We start from the raw sequence: 23,041 nt of genomic DNA on the forward strand, positions 1-23,041 counted from the left end.
GGCCCATGACATATTTGCTGACACATTTGTGCATGCGTGTGTGTGTGAGAGCAAACTGGTGTGTGATGATGTATTTGGGTTTGTTTGGAAAAATCCCACTCGCAACCAGCATGTGATCACTAGTGCAACATATTCATTGGACAGTAACCCCCTACCCAGAATGCCTCACATAGCCACTAAGGGATGATGAAACTGGGTGCCATTGGGTATGCAGAGGAACTGGCAACAAACAGAACCCCCACACACACACACACACACACACACACACACACACACACACACACACACACACACACACACACACACACACACACACACACACACACACACACACACACACATTCTCAGAACCGCTTGTCCCATACGGGGTCACGGGGAACCGGAGCCTAACCCGGCAACACAGGGCGTAAGGCCGGAGGGGGAGGGGACACACCCAGGACGGGACGCCAGTCCATCGCAAGGCACCCCAAGCGGGACTCGAACCCCAGACCCACCAGACAGCAGGACTGCGGTCCAACCCACTGCGCCACTGCGCCACCGCACCCCCTCACCAACAGAACCCACCACTGTCATATGATCACCTAGTGGAATGGGTGCTATGAATGCAGTACTGTGGTACTGTGGCATCCATTCTGTTACAGCTTGGACAAGAAGAGGATTTCCACACAACCTCTTCCATACAGAAATGTAAGGGATCCTTGCAGTGGGGGAGGGGTGCTCTAGCCACAGGAGGAGGGCAACAGTAAAGTGTCGGTGACGCACTGATACATAGAGGCTGTTTAGATGTCCGATGCTGCCACAGCGTGACTGACCTTCTGTCCCCTGCCCACCTCCGCAGACTGCTGCGTGCACTGCATCCTGGCCTGCCTGTTCTGCGAGTTCCTGACGTTGTGCAACATCGTGTTGGACTGCGCCACGTGCGGCTCCTGCTCCTCGGACGAGTCCTGCTTCTGCTGCTGCTGCGGCTCTGAGGAGTGCGGTGACTGCGACCTGCCCTGCGACATGGACTGTGGCATCATCGACGCCTGCTGCGAGTCGGCCGACTGCCTCGAGATCTGCATGGAGTGTTGCGGTCTCTGCTTCTCTTCCTGAGCCTCCCCACCCCCTCCCCTCCTCGCCAAGCAGCTCCGCAGCTCCAGCAGTACTGAAGAGAATCGTGGCCTCCCAACATTTTGCCATAGCAGAGGACTAACCCATTGCCTCGATGCCCTTTATGAAGTTCCTGTAGGGAGACAGAGAGCAGGTTGCTAAGAACTGTTGTGCTGGGCTGTCACTGAGCTGCGCTACGCTCCCATGTGAACCTTTTGGGAATGTTCTTGTCTTCTCTTCCGGCCTTTTCCATGGCAAATCCTAGTAGCATAGACCTTAACCTACACCACATGATATTCATGATGTTTCAGAATGTTGCCAAAGAAACTGGGTTCAGTTATTTGTCTAGATAGACATGAGAATTTTTAAAATGAAGATGGAAGTGTCTTCATGGTCAATTAAACATACATTCAGCATAAAAATCATTAGTCTTCACAACAAAGAGTCATTTTCCAAGAGGTGCAGGCTGTAGCTCCCTGCCTCTTATTGGAAATGAAAGAGGAGTTCAAGTGGTCTTTCAACACTAAGCGGAGACACAGTGACAAAAATAGATTTGTATGTTTAATATACACTAATGTGATATACTGTTTGTGGTGCAACGTACTTTCTTCAGTATGTGAAGGGAGGCTTCTGTCATTTAAGTCTAAGGCTCTCTGTATCCTGTGACATTTTCTGAATTCCGAATAGTTTTTTGATAGCTTTTTTTTGTTCCTGTTGTGCTGGAAAAGTTAGTTGAGTAAGGTCGGACACGCAGGAGAGCAGATGAGTTTGGTTTCGCTAGCTGAAGCCCCAGTGTGTCTGTCTCTGCCTCTGTCTCTGTCTCTGCCAGGCAGGCAAGCAGCGTACAGCTTTGAGAACAAACACCACCTCCTTCGGTGACAGTGTCGCCGTATGTGGCTCCGCAGCAGCTGGAGGACGCAGCCAATATTAGTTCCTTGAAAATGGGCAATTGGGGATCATCTCTAACACAGAGAAATACAAAGCCTGCCTTCTGTCGGGAAACGATCACAACTCCCCCCCGTGTGTTTGCTCAGGCTGTGCGGCTCCGGAAACGGAATAAAATGATGCAGTGTGAATAGTTTTGGTTTTTAATGAATGCTTATAAAGGCACCAGGGAACCAAGAAGTAACAAAACAAGGAAGCCTGGCACTTTTAGATTTTGCCAGTTGATGTTTGCACCAGCAGCACTGTGACCCATATCGCACCATGCGAGTCACTGCTGAGGACACACATTGCAGAGACAGCAAGGTTCAGCGCGTGTGCAAACTGCGGGAGAAACAAAAATGTCCAGACCAAAAGGAGATCCATGAATTCCTGGGGAACATGATGATGTATAAAAGAGGAGTTGTTTTGAGGATCATATATGCCTAACAGTTTGAATAAACGTTGAATAAACATTGACACCATGTTTAGTATTGCTAATTGCAAAACGTATCATTTGTGAGCTCTGTTGCAATCGGTTTTTGTACTGAACAAAGAATATTAAAAGCATGAAGCACAAATCACTTGGATGATGGCAAAGGTTAGTAGAGCTGTAATAATGATCTGCTGTAGTTTGTATCAAAGTACTGTAAAAAAATCTCACCAAAGTCTGGCAAGGAAGGTTTTGGTCTCTATAATTACATTTGTTTCTTCGTGGGATATAGACATATATATAAACTGGAACAAATCAAAGAATTCTAACTGCATTCTGAGTTTCGTTTACTATGCAATTCTGCCAACGAACAAAATGTTTCACTGTTATTTTCATACTGTTTAAATGGGTTTCTAAGTCTGAATAAAGAAAACCATGTTGTAATCTGTTGCTAACTTGTAAGGTCAATGAGAGGCATAATACATTATGAATCTTACAAAGCAATTCTGTATTTTCTGGAATAAATCTGCAGTTTAAAATGACTATGCTGCAAGTCTGATGTATGACAGTTCACACAGAATATGATTTTACCTTGTCTGTTAGGTCAAAAATAATGTCAGGTCAAAAAGATGTTATTGAAATAATATGACAATTTCTAACGCTTCCTCTTGCACTGGGCAATTTTCCCTTAAATATTTTGTCAGGGTCAGCTCAAATGCACAAGTTATTTTGAATCGACTGATGAAATCACATTCTCATCAGAATGTGAATCACATCTTACAAAACTATAGTTGCATTCATGCTAGATATTCCAATGTTCATAATGGGTTTAGTTCCCATAATTTTCAATTGATTCTGTTAGCCCAGATATTGTGTCTGAATGTAAAACTCTCGCCTTATGGCCTTGTCCATACTGGTTGTGCTTTGCCCCCCACTCCCTGCCTCCAACGCTTTGGCATATGCTAATTTTCCTTGGATCTGATCTCCCTCAACCTGGTGCTGCAGTATCACTGACACGTGCACACATGGAGTAAGCAGTGTCATAGGGAAAATAGTAACTGGAGCTTCACTCACAAGATGAAAGATGTGCACAGATTCTAGTGCAAGGCCATAAAACACAGGCCACAATATAAAAAGTAAGTGTAACACTAATAAAAATCAACAATCAACTTATAATCACACACACACACACACACACACATTGTCTGAAACCGCTTGGCCCAAGCAGGGTCGTGGTGAACCGGAGCCTAACCCAGCAACACAGGGCACAAGGCTGGAGGGGGTGGGGTCACACCAGGGCAGGATGCCAGTCTGCCGCAGGGCGCCCCAAGCAGGTCCTATAACCCACCTTGAAGAACTCAAATTAAGCACATTGTAAATCTGAAATGCTTAACACTGTACAACATATCCTCAAAAATTCCACAGAAAGTTCATCTTTCATCAGAGAAATCTACATACTAATACTTTATTCATGTGAAAAAGAAAGTACACCCACTTACAGTTCTATGGTTTTATATATCATGACAACCATAAAACCATTTGGTCCTCACCAGCTTCTAAAATTAGGCAAATTTAACCTCAGGTGACAAAAACATAACAGATTCCACTATATAATTAATTATTTAACAAAAAGTAAGGCAACATGCAGAAGTCGTGTGAAGGACTAAGCATACCCCATGATTCAGAACCCTGTAGAACCACCTTCAACAGTGAGCGCTTGAAGTAATTGTTTTCTGTTCATAAGTCCCTCACCTTGCTTTGAAGGAATTTTGGACCACTCATCTGTACAATAATGTTTCATTTCATTGATGTTTGAGGACATTTGTTTATGGGCAGCTCTCTTACGAACCCACCTCAGCATCTCAGATGGGGTGGATATCTGGTTTTTGATTTGGCCATTCCATCATTTTGATTCTTCCATGTTCCAGCCATTCAACTGCAGATTTGATGGTGTACGTGGTGTCATTGTCCTGTTGCATGACCACATTTTAGTCCAGATTTAGCTGTCGGTCAGACAGCCTTGCATTAAGCCTGCTATTAAGAAGAATTTTTGGACAACTCAGTGACTACAAGGTGCCCAGCTCCTGTGGCTGCAAAGCAAGCCCAAATCATCACCCCTCCACCACTGTACTTGATGGCTGGTATGAAGTGTTTGTGGTGATACACCATGTTTGGTATATGTATATATTCATTTGGCTGAATCTTTTGTCTGTTGTCTTACAATGTTAACTAATGTATATGTACCTATGTATAAAACTGGGTGTTTTTTATTGGAGAATGGAAGATAAGTTCTGATTGCAAGCTGATGGTTCTAAGCACTACGCTGCCTGATGCCCCTGTATGTACAGTGCTTTATCGTGTAAATTCAGGACCTGCATGGAAAAAATATATTTGTGATGCAACAGAAAGGGCAACAGTCCCTGATCAGTTTTCCCTATTGCTTCAAATGTGCGGTGGGTCTATCTAGGGGGGTGCGGTGGCGTAGTGGTGTAGTGGGTTGGACCGGGTCTTGCTCTCAGCTGGGTCTGGGGTTCGAGTCCTGCTTGCGGCGGACTGGCGTCCCGTCCTGGGTGTGTCCCCTCCCCCTCCAGCCTTATGCCCTGTGTTACCAGGTAGGCTCCGTGACCCTGTATGGGACAAGTGGTTCCGAAAATGTGTGTGTGGTTATCTAAGTTTTTCAGAATCTTGCAATGATGAAGTCTGTTGAAACACTGTGGGGGGTGAGATGAACCAAATGTCTTTTCCTATTCGCCACAATACAGCAAAGAAAGTTTTTGTGCTGAACAGTCTGATTTTATGGTTTTTTTAAAGGTCTGCCAAAGTGGTTGAGAAGGAATTCAGGGCCAGCATTGCAGTGTGTGTGTGTGTGTGTGTGTGTGTGTGTGTGTGCACGCGCGCGCACGTCTGTATTCACTGAGCTCTCGCCAGATCTCTCCCACAATATCCAGCAACAGCAGCATGATTACCGGCCTCCAGAATGAATCTTCCTGTAGCATGAGGAAGGTGCAGCCCCATTCCTTACATGGCGTCTTTACCTGGTTCAACACTTCATACTAGTCGTTTTCAGGGCCTGTGTGTGTGGTGGGGGGCTTGTTTTGAAGAGCTTTAGTTGAACTTTTTTTCCTGTCTTTGTCCACTGGGGTGGATCTCCACCCCCTCTTTAGAAATTCTCATATACTCTTCAGGAACTGGGGACAAGTAGCTATTGAATATTAACTATGAAATTACAAAGGCTGCATTATAATCGAGGTGAATAGGTCACCAGCTGTGATGAAAATCATAAATTAATACGCCTGACATGAAATGAGACTTGCCTTTGGCTCGCAAAATCTCAGCCTGCCTGTTCTTCAGAAATGAAGGGTGATAAACGGAGGATAAAGCTTTTTGTTTTATTAATGTAGAGGTCAACGGAATGCCACGGGGACCAGATACCTTCTCATTTTTTGTGGATCCCCTCCAAACAGAATGTTGTTTCACATTAAGAAAATTGTGACGCATTGGAGAAAGGAATCATTACGATTATAAAATATCATAAACTTGGTGTCAGTGCATGTGAATCTCAGAATTCCACATTAAATATGTACACTAAAACAAGTCTTAGCCTTCTGTTTGTAAAAATGTTTATGCTATAAATAAGCATAATATAAATGAGACACTGGGTTTATGAGACAGTCAAATAAATAACTTTTGACTTGTGTAAGAAAACAAGTCACTGAAAGCCACAGAAAGAACAACTGACTCTTATGGAGCATTTAATTAAAGTCTGTATCTTGCAATTGATTGCATACAATGCTTTTTGGTACCCATTTGCACACCGTCTGCGTGTTTCATATGGTTACTGATACACTCTGGACAAAGACGCAGCCTTAGCCTCTTCTGAATCACAAAAAAGGCTTTTTTTTCCTTTTATTTCCATCTGAATGGTTGCAGGCTAGTAAACACCTATGGCACTTATTCAAATGTACTCACAGTTTTTGAAAAACATTTTGCTTAATTATATTTCCGTTAGAAATAGAAATGCGTGCTGAAAAGGGGAGAGCTCAGAAGCCATTTGCCCCTGTGTCATCAAAACCCTTTTAACGTGCACAGTGACAAACAGGGGGTCGTCTGGCCACAGCACTTTATCGAAATATATAAATACGAAATGTGTGTGCTCCTGTCTTAATGGTGAATTGCCAGTAATGGCTAAATGCTAACGTTTCAATTTTATCATTTAATGTCTAACTGCATGGATCAACACAAAGCCCTTTTTCCAGAGTCTAAATGTAGGGATCCTTGCTGAAAAATTGATTTAACAAAAATGCTGGATTTTTGTAAACGTCCGTATTTACATACAGTATATACATTGCTTTTAAAGTTATAGATTTGGGTTTTTACTGGAGTAATGATGGCCAGGTATCTCTCTCAAGGGTGCTAAAGACTCCTCCTGGGATTTAAATTTGCAACATGGATAAATTCTGCACTGCTTTTACCTGCAACATATCATGCTTGTGTTTAATGAAATTGTAATTAATGAAATGTAAATATAATGTAATGAACACATACTATCTTGGTAATGTCATTATATGAGGCTCATGACATTAAGAAAAGCACTTTGGGCAGTGCGTGGTTATTTCACTTATTTTGTGAAGATGAGTTGGGGAGTAAGTTTTATGTTCTGTCAGAAAGCACTTTTTGTAGAATGATTTTGTAGAAAATCATATTTCCACTTTTTGTGGAAATGACCTATCATTCAGTTTGCTTGGATTACATTTACATTTATTCATTTAGCAGACGCTTTTCTCCAAAGCGATGTACATCTCATAGAAAATACAATTTGTGCATTACATTAGGAGAAAAAGAGACATAGATGCAGACACATGATTCTTAAGTACCGTTAGTTTCTTTCCACCATATGAACCAATGTTCATCATGAGTAGCTGCATAAAACCGTATCAGAATATTGATGATTCCTGATCACCTTCCTAGTAATATTTTTTTTTTTGAGATACATATGAACATATACACCTTTACATAATATTACAAGAGTAGCTGCGAAAAGCTCTATCCGGGCATGATCTTAATCATGTTTATACTGTAGGATTAGCCCTATAGTACCTAATAGATTAATTTTAACAAAATCTTTCTATTAGACATTGCCATAGATCTGCTGTTAATTATCGTTTACTCTACTCTTACTCAGTATTTTAGATTTATAAAAATGATTACAGTAAAATTAATATTTTTTCATGGCTGAGATATACTGTTTTCTGTTAGTATTTTAGTAATATGCATAGTAAGATTTCTTTCTTTACTTTGTAATGCTGCAGATGTTCTCAGAGTGAACATGGTCGTTCACAAGATGTTTGGGTGCGCAGCTTACAAGTAAATGTTTCAAAGGAGACTCAACACCAAGCAGCTGTAGCAGCAGCAAAATCTGAATCAGAATCAGAATCAGAATCTAATTTATTTGGCCAAGTATACACACACATACAAGGAATTTGGCTTCAGTTCCCAATGGCTCATACTGTAGAGCAGACAATAAAAAAACATGCAACATACATACACACATATAAACATACATACATACTGGGATTCGTTTGGGGGGAATAAGAAAGAGGGAGAAAGTATTGCACAGACTAAGAAACAGCTGTTCATGGACATAACAGCGTGGGAAAATTGTTTTTGTATCCGGTTGTTTTGTCGCAGTGATATGTAGCACCTGCCAGATGGAAGAAGTTCGAAAAAGCTGTGGCCCGGGTGAGAGGAGTCTGTCACGATTTTTCCTGCCCATCTCCTGAGGAGTACAGGTCCTGGAAACAGGGCAGTCTGGAACCAATGACCTTTTCTGCAGACCTGACTATATGATGCCGCCTGTTCTTTTCTTTGGTTGCTGATCCAAACCAGACTGTAATGGAGGAGCTGAGTACAGACTCAATGCCTGCTGTGTAGAACTGGATCAACAGCTCCGTTCGCAGGTTGAGCTTCCTCAGCTGGTACAGGATGTGCATCCCCTGCTGGTCCTTTTTTTGTGATGGACAGTGTTGGTTTTCCCCTTTAAGTCCTGAGAAATGGTAGATCCTAGGAATTTAAAGGTGTCCACAACTGATACTGCACTGTCAAAAATGAAAAGAGGGGCAGAATTGGGGGGCTCATCCTGAAATGCACTGTCATTTCCACCATTTTCAGTGTAGCAGCAATTCCTAACCCTGGAGGCCTCAGCTCCTGTTTGTCAAACAAACCAAAATAAGAAACCTCACAGCTGACAGAAGGCTGAAAGCACACAGTTATCAGCCAGGTGTAGCTGGTGTTCTCATCAGTGAATCAGCAGTTGTGATCACCTGAGGTCATATGCGAAGTCAATGCAACGCTCATGCAATGCAAGCGATGAGTCTCTATCAGGTTAAATGACAACTGTTGCAAAGAGGCATTTTGCAAATGACTGTGTAATGTACGCACACACACACACACACACACACACACACACACACACACACACACACATGCACGCACACAGACGAGTGCACACACAGACACACAGATACACAAACATACACACAGACACACACAAACCTTCGTTTTAAAGCAAACGAGAGCCCACACCCTTGCCCGGCAGTTCTTGCCAGGACAGCAGTTCCTTGTCCTGGCCAGAGTTCACTTTCTGAACATGATGGTGAGTCACCAGCCCCCCTGGAACCCGCGCCAGGCCACCGTCACAATGAGGCAGCTTGTCTGCCCACATGAAAGAGTCAGAGGGCACTGGACCTCTGTCAGTGTGGCCCATGTCAAGCCAGTCGCTGCTTTAGATGCCTTGCACAGCCTGAACACACACACACACACACACACACACACACACACACACACACACATACACACACACACACACACACACACACACACACACACAGAGAACTCCTGTCCCACAAATGAGTGACACGCAAATAAAAAAAAAAATATCACCTTATGTCAGAATCAAGGAATATAAACAATGATGCTGTCTGCAGAATCCTTCTGAAGTTCCCCGTTTGACGCCCAGCATGGCTCTTGAGCTTGCCTGTCTCCTCTTTACTGGCTTTTAACCACAGCCACAGAGAGTGTTTAAAATAAGTGAAAACAAGTCACATTTAATATCCCTTGAGTACTTGCCCTTTTGTTGGTTTCACAGCCCGCGTCGTGGCTGTTTTTTCAGGAATACGATAACAGCTATGCCGACAGACTGTTTCTTTCTGTTTTGACAGTGTGACAGTTGCAATAGTAGTCTCAATCTAGAAAACCTTATGAAATGCTTTTAAAGTGCAGAAAGGGAACTTAAGCGACTGCAGCGCATTGGTTAAAGAGTGCTCCCTAGGTAGAGGTTTGATGTTGTCAGCTTCCAACAAGATCAAAATCAAGCTGTGGTTATTAGTACAAACATATACAGTCCACAACAAAACTAGTAACAGCACATCTTGGTGGTTACTGCACACTCTTTTCAGTTGAGCTCTTTGTTATAACTGCTGTGGCTCCTCTCATTGGAGCAGCTGGAAAACAAGCAGTTAGCTTCACTCCCATTCTGCTTGCCGTGTTGAACCCACCATCTTGCCAGATGCTGGGGATTCTCAGCCCCATCCAAACCAGAATAGCTTAGAAAATCAATCCCATTGATGCACTCTCAGCTGTCGCCACCTGACCTGTCTGCTAAGTCCAGCCACGGAAGTTCTGCAACCGGAATCGCATTGCAGCCACTGCAGCCTTTTGTGCATCAGCCTTGAACGAGGAAGGGGGAAATGGTCACCGTCATGCAGTGGATGGTAGTTTGAAGGACAAAACAGTGCCTGGAGGCAACATGACTCCAACAAACCCTCCCGTTCAAGTCAAACAGGTTCACCTTCAGAATTAATCCTTTAACACAAGGCCAAGAAAAAGCAGTACTCCAAGGCAATTCCCTGGGAATGTTTATCTAAAAAGTACATTTATGGTTTGGAAAGGGGTGATCTCTCATACTTTAATTTTACATCAACGCAGATAATTCTAGTGTCAGAAATATTGCGATTTCTTTTAGGGGAACTCAAAACAGGTGACTCCGGTGCAGTATTTCATGTATTGTTGATCAAACAAACTCTGCGCTGCAAGTTTGCTTATTTGCTGCAAAGGCAGACACGGTGTGGAAAACCGTAGGGCGGTGTCTAACATGGTGCCCATTGTAGAATGTTCTTCATCTTTTACAGGGTCAGGCTATGCATTAGCGGTCCCTTTATGTGAAAGTGCGAGCTTGCAGGGAGAAGATGCATGTTTCATACAGCTCCCCTCTTCACGCTCGCAGAGACTCAAGGTTTCTTGGCTGAAACTCGAGCCAGCAATGCAGCTTTGTGGGACCCAATTGTTGAGACCCCCAGAAGGTCTCCAGTCCCCCTTCACCAGTCCAGCACAATGTGAGTCAGTGGGCTTTGGCGGTCTTCTCTAATGCACAACGCACACGTTCTGATAAGGGACCTTTGCCGCAGTGGTTCAGGTAAGCACTTTTTGGCCCTGTGTCTTTTTCTTTCTGGAACACTGCACGCACAGATTTATTTCACCTCTGCTTTTGTTGGCCTGCACCTCTGTTGGTTTTCTGCGGCATATGAAATCATGTGTCCTCTTTATAGACGTATGACAGAAGCATTCATCAGCCCATCTCCATTTCCCTGGTATAAGGTGGATTACAGAGTAATACATCAATCGATTAAAATTCCACAGAATATTCCCATTTTCCTTTGAAACTTGGAAATTAAATAACAGCGCTCTGTGGCTAAGAGTGTGGACTGTTGTAGGCCTGTTGTAGTAGTAGATGGAGGAAAGGATTATTTTCAGTGGCAGTGAGGCGAAACTGCAACCAACAAGGATCTGCAAAGGTTTAAATTAAAAGCAGAATTTGCTAAACAGATGTGGGAAAGCAGCGCTGGTTTGAAATATTCTCGACAAGCCGAGTAGGAGGGCCAGCCGTAGCTAATGACCTCCACTCACTGTTGATTCAGTTCCAGCCCCAGCGTCCTGCAATTAAAGGCCGTATCCATGCGCTCTGCTCTTTATTTAACCAGGGAGGGGGGAAAAGAGGAATTAGAAAAGGAAAAAAATGAAAAGATGGCTGAGATCGCTGTCTACTCTCTATTTACAGTGAGTGTGGCGTGCATACTAAACAGCTTTTCCCAGAAGCTCTAACTTTCGCGGACTCCGACTGTGTGGTATCTGTAGGACTCCCCACTCTGCCATGATGGCACCTCTCAGTTTTATGAGTTATACTGTTTTACAGGGTGTCACAAAAGCACTTTTCACAGATGTTCCTGCAGAAATGAAAAATATCCTTATTTTAAAAATATGCTATATATAGTATATATGTATTTATTTAGCAGGTGGCATTGTACTTAGCATCGACTCAAAGGTCCTAGGTTTGAATTCCACCTTCTGCCGTAGGATCCAAAGATTCTTACACTGAGCTGCTCCAGTAAAAATTGCCCAGCTGTGTAAATGGGTAAATCACCCTAAGTCGCTCTGCAAAAAATTGCCAGCTAAATGGCTAAATGTAGCTGTGTATGTAGACTTATAGGACAGGAGTGTTTACTAAACTGCCGTATAATGTAAGCTGATACGACGTGCTTCCATTCCAGCAGTGCCAGTCAGGACACGCAGTGCCGTTTGTGGTTCGGAGCAGACACAATTAAGAAAAGCATACATCAGTATGCAGAAGAATGTGCGCTCAACTAAGCATTCGAAGGAAAGTGCAGAAGGACATGGCTGTTCAAGGGAGCCATGTTTGATCTTGGTGGGTGGTAGACCCTAGGGGGAGTGCCAAGGCTCCGCTTGCTTTGCATGCTGTTAACAGGAGCTGTTTTGGCTCCGCCCTGCCGTTCTCTGTGCAGTCGTGCCAGAGCACTGTAGTAAAGGCCTCACTGTTAATGGTGGCACTGTTATGAGACCCATAGAGCCCCTAAAATTCCTCAGGAGCAAAATGTAGCACATGGAGCAATGTGGGGGGCAAGTACCTGAGACTGGTTACAGAGATCCAAACCTGCCCTGGCCTAACGCTTTGGGGTCTAGGAGTCCCTGCTGTGGGGTCAACACTATCTTGTCAGTTCTCCCGTCACCTGGGCCAGGGCATGGAGTCAGAACCTCGTGAATCAGAATCAAGGATCGGACTGATAAAATATCTTTTAGTGTATTCATTTCATTTGTATTTTTTACGTGACCACAGAACTGGGGGTTTATCCCACACCATGACTTTTCAGCCCACATTAAGCTTTGGAACGCACACCCTTTACCGACTCCTCAAAAATCCCAGTTTTTCTCAATTTCATTACACTAAACAGCATTTTGTTTATCCTGAGGCGAATGTCAAAGAGGCCCTTGGCAGGCAGTGTGAAAACAAGCCCCCGCTGAGCTCACACAGCCTGCACACCTTGAGCAAACAAGAGGTACAAACTGCGTCCTTGTGGGGCCTCTGGTGCGGACCAGCTGGGCGCAAGCATGGCTCCATGTGAGCACTGCGGGGCCGCCACACTTTTAACATCTTACTCATTGCTAACATGGCCCTGCGTTGAGAAACCTGTTTCTGCAGCAGTCGTACCATCTACCATCCATTGTGTACAAGTGTACACATGAGCAAGAACGCAGTGGGAATTAACAGTACTCATTTAATGAAAACGCACAAACAGGCAGAGGGAGAGGTCAGGATGGGTCGACAAGCAGTGGTTTTCCAATAAACCGCTGCTGTTCCCAAGTGGGGCTTGTAAGGAAGCATAACCAGGCATGTTCGGCAGTCAATTAAGGTGTGTTTGCACAGACGTTTAAAAAAACAATCTGAAATGAAAACTGTGCTCCACACCACATGTTCATCCCTGCAAAGGCAGCAGTTTGTGATGCTTGGCATCCAGCGGTCATCGATCAGTGCACTACGTCTCGGTGCGAGAATACCTGGAGAATGAGGGGTGCTGGAAGCTGGAGGATGGCCAGAACCGCTGAGGGGAACATAGTAAAGCCCAAAAGACCCCCATTCAAAGCTGGGGAGGAACTCTGCTCTCGTCACACACTGCTTTGCATGAAGAGACAACTGAAAACCAAGAGTCTGCCTGCTCAGTGTCCTTGAGATTCTCCCCTCAGTAAAATTAAGAACTGTGTCCTGTCTAGAACCTTCTAGAAGGAGTTTGATACTGGGGAGAGGTTGCTCCATTGGGTCTGAGGGAGGAGGATTGATGCTGATTCTTGAGGGCATCTCCCACCTGCCACAAACCCTACGGCTCACCAACACACCAGCAGCACGTGAATAGCACCGTGTTCAGCACTGTGGCCTATTGTGAGAGAAGTTAACAAATGCCTTACTCTGTATATGGGTAAAAAGTAGGTCATATGGGATAAATTTTTAAGATCTATCTAGAGATGTATCTTACTTTAGCATTTTCACCCAAAAAAACAGAAAAGCCATATTAAACAGTATTACTGTAATCAGTTGTTTTGATTTCACAGAATAGAAAACATTTATTAGCACAAATGCAACTGTAACGAATGTCTGAAAATGAGATTTATTTAATAAGGCCACAAAATGACAACGAGTTCTCAACTGGCACATTCACTACAACATCATTTGAATTGTGTAATACATTCAATCAAAATCCCAGCCAAGGCTGAGTAATTAAGAGCTCAGAGAGAATAAAAACCAGCACAAACTAGGCCCAGAAGGGTTGGATTTTTAGTTCCCCTCTTATAAAATGTAATTCTCTTCCTACAAAAGTATCACCCAAGCAAAGAAATAACTGGCAGAGAGGTGATGACAGACCTCTTTAATTCATATGTTTGGCACAGAAAAAATACCTGAGCTGTGTCACCAAAGAACTAAAAGCACAGACAGTGGGAGTCTATTTTCCATCATTAGACAGCAAACGTTCAACAGTACAAATTAGGAGAACGTAACACGTTTATGGCTGGGGAACGGAGTGATCCATGGTGCTTCTTAGCTTAGCCTTTTCTTTTGGAGGTTTGCAGTTTTGTACTCAACAGAATGTGATGGATATGATGGAGAAAATGGGAATATGCCGTGTATCCAGGTCGTGTCAGTTAAAGGCAAACCTAATATTGTGCTTATTCAGTATCTACAGTATGTTGTATTTGTGTGTCTTAAAGACTGTTCAAATCGGGCAAAACTGCTTTATGTATGCATCTTTAAACTACAGAAAAAACCCCATGTGAGTATTATTTATTTCCTTTAAAACAGCAAATACATTCTGGAAGATGGGGGACAAACCTGCTGTAGGACTTTTCGCTGGTCCAGGGCTAAAACATTTTGTATAGAAATTCATCCAGTCTTACATTTATCCTGAAGCATGTCCTATTTTATAACAGAAAGAACTTGTGTTTTCTTATTTTCTGAGGAAATATTAGACTGATGGTGCTTCTGTGTGTTGCATACTCACATCTGTTAAAAAGTGCTGCCATGGAACGTGCTGTAAAAAATAAGAAAATACTGTACACAATGCAGAAATACAAATGTATTTTAGTCGGTTGTATACTGAACGCTTAGGTATGAAGCCCTTCAATAATAAAAAACTAATTCATCTTTGTTTTGCCTTATGTTCATCTATGCCAGCCCTAAAGGCTATTAGTTTATAGCTTTCCTAGAATTAAAAGTTGCAGTTCTGTTGGTTAATGTGAATATTCTTTCTAGAAAATGTGTAATAGATGAAAACACCATAAACAAGCATAGAAACACCACAATGACTATACAGTTAGACAGCCCATTAAAAGTCGATATAGGGAACACACATCCTAAGGGGCGCCCATCTAATTATTATCTAACATGTTACAGGATGTCAAACTGCTGCATATTAAACCAGTGTTTTGTCTGCTTGTGACAGTTCTTTTAGAAGTCGCTGTATCTGGTAAGGTGACTGCAGGCCAAACAATATTTAAATTTGCCTGTGAAGGTAAGCTTCTGATTTAATGAGCCCCAGCATTTAGATGTCAGAACTTCTGAAATGTAAGACTGAGGGAGAATTGGTTGCTCCCTTCCCACCCCCAGCCTATCCCCATCCCCAACCCCCCAACCTCTGGTCCTTGGTTCAGGCCGAGTAACTTTGTGATGCGGCGTGCTTCACTATGTTACAGAGGAATTACTTTGCCTTATCTTTGCACGGGCTGTGCTGACCTTGTGGAGGAATAATAAAAAAGGCAATTAATACAGCGATCACTCTCACCACTTTAAGTGCGCTTCACCGGCTTCTCACAGTTAACCTTGCACGGCTGAGAGCACGGGGTGGGGTGGGGGGGGTGTACAGAAAGAGGTCTGTCCGTCACACAAAAGCGTGCGTTACTCTCACAATAAAGACAAAGTTCCTGAGCAAGATGGATGGATGCTGTTTGTTTGACTGAGCCATTGCCGCCAGGTGTTGAGGGATGTGGCACAGCAAGACGGTACAGGGGCGCCAAGCTGCAGACACCACACGGGAGGGAAGCCTCTGCTGTTTCTGCAAGAGTCTGTTTCCTTTCAAATCGTCATCTTTTCCCGCCTGATCACAGAGCGATGTTTGTTTTTTGTTTCACATTTTCTTTTGAAAAATTGCATATCTTCATACTCACTGAGCACACTTGCATGAGCTGCTCATCCTTTTCAGGGTCGTGGTGGTCCAGAACCTTTCCCGGAATCACTGGGCACTGAGTTAGGAGTGTATGCCCTGGATAGGATGCCTGTCCACTGCAGGGTATGAATATCTTCTCATGTCTTGAAAATACATGCCACAGGTTTGGGTTAGAGATGTACAAGCTGGAGCAATGTTTTAAAACTTTTCTAGAAACACACATGACATTTCAAATAAAGCAAGGATGCAACACTAGGTGTTAAACCCTAGAGTTGCATGCAGGCTGGAGGGAAGTGTCCCATGTGCTGTGGGGTGAGTGGCGGAGCAGTATCCTGAAGAGCACCTGAGAGCGGTGGATTGAGACTCGGCAATGTGTCACCACGTCCCTGCCAAAGTGACGGCTTTTAATGGATGTCACAGCAGGACTCTGCATGCTCCCCCACCCTTCTCGGTGGGGCCATCCCTCTCCTCCGCCCTGGTTTTATCTTCTCGTTCTACAGCTGCTTTCTGCCTGCGCGACATTAATCTCAGCATGCAGACAACAGCGATAGCGACTGCTCTGTCAGCAGACACACAGATTACTGCCTCTCTAAACATAGATCCTCTTGCCATCGTTTAAACAAGCCTCCATATCAGTCACTGGAGAGGAGGTAGAGAGATGCTGCCAGGTTTGCGAATGGGAGAGGCGGAGAGGTGGGTGCAGTCTGGGAGGGGGGTGATGGCCTGACTTTCCTAATAAAGAAATTAATAACTTATCCATTCCAGTGATGAGAGGGGGATGTCCAGACTGATTTGTTTGGGTGAAGGCCCTTCGCTGTGGACAGTGATGAAACAAGCTTTACCCTACCTGGATACACCTTTGTTTAAGGTCAGTTCTGCAAATATTTTATCCAAACATAAAACATACAAATGTACAAACATAAAAGAAAATGTCAGAGAAAGAAGTGTAAGTCGTACTTACTGGTTCTTCCTTCTCCTTCCTCTAGCAAGGAATTAAAACAGGGATAACACGGCTGACCTTAAGTCTTTACTGGTAGTTTATCATCATTCTGCTCTTGTACATGGTGTTTAACATCCGTTCATTTCATTATAGTAGCTTTTTCTTGAGCCCCCCCCCCCCCCCCCCCACTGCTATTTGATTGCCGCATAATGCCCAGTGCTGCTTTGTCTCTCCCTCTCTCTGTATGTGTGTGTCCCAAATTACATCCCGCATCCTCTTGTCATCCATCAGCATAACCAAAGACAATAGAAATTAGAGCCAAATTAATTGAAAGCAAAGATGCATTGCCTCCCAATGAAAGCCTTCATTGGGAAGGAGGAACCAGTGTCTCTGAAGCTCTCGCTGTTTATCTCTTAATGAAGCAACTAAAGTAAAACATTATTCTTATTCATTTTTCTCTGTGGGCAAAGAGAATTAATTTTCTACGTTTTTGGTGGGTCGAAAACCTACACAAACATAAAGTCCAGATACATCTCCCAAATAAACTTTATACATGAGTGTGAGAGCAGTTGACTGCCAGGATGATGCATACGCAGAATGGTGTGACTGAACAGGGTGAGGGGGTTGCAGACCTATTATTGGCCCCCACCCCCCGCACAGGAGCACACTCGCTCAGAGAAGACACACATGCACGCACACACACGCACACATGTCTCTGCATTAATAGAACGCAGTGACGAGCAGACAGCCGCAGCATGTCCGGCTGATTGCAATTAAAGGTTATTTCTCTTTCTGTCCCCCCAAGCCCGCTGGCGTCGGGCTTTGGCGCAATCTTAATCAGCACCTTTTCCCTTTAATTGGGCCGTGTGTGGCAGAGAGATGTGTGGCAGAAAGCAGCCGCTGCTGCTTCGGCGGGGGTGGACGAGCCCTGAGACGCCAGCTGCCCCCGGGTCAAGCGCCCCAGCTGCCCTGACCATGTTCGCACTACATCGGCGGCACGATGTCACTGCACAACGGGTGCGAGAGCCACAGGGGACTGACAGTGCCCGACAGCCTGCCCTACTGTCCAAATCATGTGCTCTGGGCCTGCCTTTGGTACCGCAGGTTAACCGCTGTGTGTTTGAGAATGGCAGTGACCTCTGAGAGGGATAAGGCACTGGCCTGCTGCCAGTCCGTGTCCTTCCTACGTGTTCCGTCACACGAAAAATGGGCAGATGCTTCCGAGGCTGGGGCTTTTACTCCTCGCCTTTCTTTGCAACAGTGGTGACCCGCACTGCCCACCCACTGGTCTACAGTCTTTTTCAGGTTCTAAGTTCTAGGGTTAGGGTTTGTGGACAATCATTTTCTTATCATTTGTATTAAAAGCCGTGTTTCTGCTCAGAATAAAGCTGCGAAGCTGTGGCGTTTCGGCCATTTTCTTAAACACAACGCCCCCTGCTGCCCAAGTGATATGTATTTTAATGCTTTCCAAGTTTCCTAAGGATTCCAACACAGTGTTCTCTCAGGTGACAATAACCAAAGAGGGAAAGATCTCTTTTACTGTGAGGCTTCTCTTCAAAAACACTGCACACTTTCTTTGGGGCAGACATGCCTGCTCAGTGGTTCAGTCTATTTGCAGACCATGTCTTGCTGCTTCACTGCCAGCATTTGTGTGGCAAAAAGTGTAAACTAGACTAAGTCTGTTCAATATATAAGTACACAGTGCATGTTCTTGTTTCTTGGCCCAACTTGCATCACGTCGTTTCGCTACTCACTAACAACCTGCACGAGCATAGTGCTCAGTGAAGAGCTATAGTAGCCGGTGTTACTACACAGGGTTGCAAAGCTAAATAGGAGGGGAAGCCTTAAAGCGGAGTATTTAGTATTTATTTTTCTCTCCACCATGACCGTCCTGCACACACGTGGCGAACCAGGCTGCCAGCAGTGCGCGGTCACTATAGTAGTATAGCGCATAGACTGCGCACCCCCTGCTGGCCAGGAAAGGAACTGCACAGGCAGGAACTGGCACTCTCCTCAGTATTCCTTACACAACTCCAAGCGAGCTGCCCCAGATGTTCAATAATTAACACTGGTGTACGGAGATGCTCTTTATCCTGGGATTGATTAAATAATGAAATAATTAATTAATGAGGAGCTTACAGCCTCTAAAGATCTGTTTCTTGCCAAAGCCGAGCAACGCGATGAGAGGGAGGACAGATAAATGACGGCAGGTCTGCTGCGCCTTCAGAGGGCCGCTTGACTGACACGCGGACCAGGCTGTCCAACCCCCGCCCTGTGCCCCAGGCAGTAACAGGGGGCGCGGTCCCCCTAGCTGGCTGTCTGCCAGACTTGTGCACCCGCTCCACCAAATCTATAGTTCTGTGCACCGCATGCTTTCCTTGTGGGGCTGTGCTTCAGCCGTACTGTACCTGCAGGGTGAGGGGTCACGGTGCCTTAATGGTGAGAGACCCATCGCCCTGCCCTGTCTGTCAAACGGCTGTATGAGAGTCTGCTGACAGCAAAAGACAGCAGTTGAGAGAGATCAGCCCACATCTGAGAGTGATCTTGAAACCTGAAAGCCTTGTCAAGGCCGAGCCCTAGTGAACCTGAGCGGCCCCTGCTGCTCTTCGGCCCCAGGATGTTTCTCTCCCGTGCATCTGCCCCCACAGCTGCGCCATGTGGAAGAGAGACACTCAACACAGTGGTGACAGACTTTGCCCATATGGTCTGCTGTTGAACTTGTGGCTGTGAGCTAACAGGCCTGCTTGACTGTGTTCAGTTAGATAAACAAATGCAGTGCAAATATCTGGAGGATGCTTTGGGCAAAAAATAAAAAATGGTACAGATGCATAATCATCAAAGGTAAACTAAGAGTAACATTAAGTGTGTCAAAGCTGCTGTTTGTCATTAGTTTCTAAACAGCTGTTTGTGACGGTCTAAGTGATGATTCTCTAAACATTACTATGTGTGATGATCACACAGTGTGAGACATCAAAACAACACGCGGCGCTGACTTACAGCATGTTCCGGAGACAGCGCCAAGCTGGACACGTACCGGTGTCCTGGACCCATGCCGTTGTGTCACATGAAGGGGCAAAACTCGTCATTAGGGCTATGCCATCTAGCTGCCGTGACCACTTTTCGTAGGGGAGTTACCCGACTGATTTGGCTTTTACTAAGTGTTAGCTACATGAACAATTGAGATGAAAAAAAGTAAATTAAAGCACAATAAATCAGAAGTCACTCTAGGAACTGGGAGGGAGAGATGACAATTGAGTTTGCATAATTTGGTAAAACGCACGTCGGAGAAAGTGCACACGCCAACATTTTTGCCATCACCTTATTAGTCACCCTGGAAGCTCTCATCCAATGAAAATCGAGCATAAGCCTGAAAAAAGGAGACGTAATGGCCTGTATTTATGTGTTTCATTATATCTTCAAAGGTGGCTGGAATGAAACAAAACGCCCGGCACAAAAAACGTTTAAAAATAGACTCGTCGGCAGGGCTCGGGGAGAACATTGCAACCGTCAGCACCAGAGATGAATACGCAGCGAAGGGGGGGAGTAAATGAAAAGAGAAGAGGAGGGTGACAAAGATGTTTTAATCACAGTTATTTCCGCCCGTACGACGACTGGGGGCGCATGACTGAACAGCGGCCTGCACCTTTAAACAAAGCCCACACAACTTACTCACCGGCTTCATTTAAAGACTCCTTTAGCCATAATCATTTTCATATAATTCACTTTCATACAATTCCTTCTCCTAATCATTATCAGAGCCACTAACGTCTTAATGACTTCATAAATTTAAGCTATAAAAAGTAATGGAGAAAGACAAATGAGATAATTAGGAATAAATCTTAGTGGAAACCCATTTATCAAAACATCGAAAGCCACTGAATATTCAAAATCATTAGGCCCTGTCTGTAATTAACAAAGCTCCTCAGTTATGAAGGAAACCTGTTTCCGTAGATATTAAGATCCAAAAGGCTCTGTGTTATTAAATTGACCGATGAATCTGCACAGTATAATATGATGTGGATTATTAGGATCCTTTTTAATTAAAAAATGCGTTAGACTTTTTATTCAAATTTTTAACGCTTTAATGGAAAAGTTCAATTCAGTTGTATAATCGCAAGGCACTTGAAGCACTGGGAAAACGACTACTGCCCCAAAGCGTATTATTGGAGAAGGGAAAAAAAAATGCACAAAACCTATCTTTATTCTCAATATTTTATTCATTTCTGATGATGGTGCTGCTATACATGAATGAAGTGTATTTTAATTTAACACACTTTTAATTCTTATTATCTTTAAAAAGTATCTGCGATAGAATGATTTGCTCTGATTAGCTAAAGTGAGAATAAAAATCGTGTAAAGCATTTTTTGAATTAAGCTGATTTCACCCCACCCCACCACCACCCGTTGCCTGAGAACAGGCAGAACCAGAACCATTTTAACTGTCTTTATTTCAACTGCAAAAAAGGTTCTGCGGAATAAAAGACAGGGCCGGGAGACATATTCTGTGACCCTTCCTCATTTTCTCAAACAATGCCTCCTTTTATATGGCAGGATCTCGCGCGTCACACTCCCTGGGATGCCATTCTCTCTATAATTAAAGACCTGGATGCTTTTCAAAAGCAACGCCAACCCTGCGAAAAGGAAGTGAGTGCACAAGCGAGTCCCATTTCAGAAAAGCTCCTGCGAACATGTTTCTGACTCCCTTTGCTGCTGGGGCTCAGGAAGGGAGGCAACTCTAGGCTGGACATTGGGGCACTTGCCACCAGGCGGGGCGGCAATTTACGCTTCTTTTGCGGAAAGTCAAGCGAAACAACAAGGGTGATGGGTTAAATGGGCCTTGACGTACAGTGATGCGAACCACTTCCCTCATATTGGTTCGATTCCCTCTGGCGAGTGACCAGCTCCTGACCCCTGTGGCTGCTCATCTAGTTAGCACTGGGGCCACGGGGTGACCTGCTGGGCCATCCATGCACCCCAGACACCAGTACCACACTGCTCTGACTATGCTGCAGCACAGAGAAGCAGTGGGAAGGCTTAGTCATTGGAAACCTTTGTCTTACAGCAAACTTCCAAGAACGGGATCAAACAAATGCACCGGATTCAAAAACTGCACGCATTTATTTATGAGTAATTTCAAAGTTCTCAGTGCGACAACTCGGCAACATTACAAAAATGTTGGGGAAGCAGTGGGATCCAGTGCTCAGGTTGCTGACTGTTCCTTAATCTCTGACTCTGTGTGGGTGTGTGTTTGCACAAACATGTTTATCAATGTGCTTTTTGCACTTCCAGGCGCTGGGTCATGTAAACGTAACCCAGCAAGCCCCACCCCACATTCTGTCAGATGTGGAATCATGTTTCATCAGGCCCCCCATCTTCCCATCACCCTTTTCTGCTCACAGATTACACATGCTTATCGGCAGAGCGCACAACAGCTCGTTATTAGAGCATTAATTGAAAAAGTGTAATTAATCTGGCTTCGTCAAGTGACTGGACCCTTGCCAGGTTTGTCAATGTGGTGGGAGTGCAGGGATCTCCCAGGAGCCACTGTCACAGAGGTGGGTGCATGTGTGGCGTGACTCAACACTGCCCCCTAGTTGCAGGTCTCCTGTGCTCTGCGTCCGCAGCTTTGGATGGTAGATCTTCTTGTCAGCAAGCGTAACAGCAGCTTGCAAACTGACACACCGATAGGCCACAATTATCTCCCCCCATGAGCATATTGTGTATGTGTCCTGGGCGTTGCTTGTGTTATGCTGACACATTGTGAGCAGTCCCTTTTCATGTAACAGTCACGGAGGCTGGAGCCTGTGCTTTCTGCACAAGGTGCTCGTCTACAGTGCCTGTATTGTATTATGTGAGTCCTATGTTGTGCATTGGCCATGCCATGGTTGTCCAAGACAAAGTTTCCAGAAATGGGACAATAAAGTATATTCTATTTTATTCTCCTCGGAATGATTCCCAGAGAAAACGTCTTTGCCGAGGTTTAATCCCAAATAAATGGGATTCTTCACATGACGAAGACCTGAACGGTGAATAAATTGGATCTTGAAGTAATGGTTACCATCTTGAAACTGTGTGCGTTCTAAATGACAGAGCAGGTAG

The 23,041-nt window shown here is 44.5% G+C and overlaps 1 protein-coding gene across 1 annotated transcript in view; it reads left to right on the plus strand.

Moving 5' to 3' along the window:
• mdfi (MyoD family inhibitor) overlaps positions 1–2,985 on the plus strand; it is a 30,037-nt gene extending 27,052 nt beyond the window's left edge. Inside the window, exon 5 of the mRNA XM_018758577.2 lies at positions 839–2,985. Coding sequence (XP_018614093.1) covers positions 839–1,092 — 254 coding nt within the window. The 3' untranslated portion in view covers positions 1,093–2,985. The remainder of the gene's footprint in view (positions 1–838) is intronic.
• Positions 2,986–23,041: the final 20,056 nt, after the last annotated feature.

The sequence above is a fragment of the Scleropages formosus genome, chromosome 2, assembly GCF_900964775.1.
Source record: "Scleropages formosus chromosome 2, fSclFor1.1, whole genome shotgun sequence".
Taxonomy (NCBI): Eukaryota; Metazoa; Chordata; class Actinopteri; order Osteoglossiformes; family Osteoglossidae; genus Scleropages; species Scleropages formosus.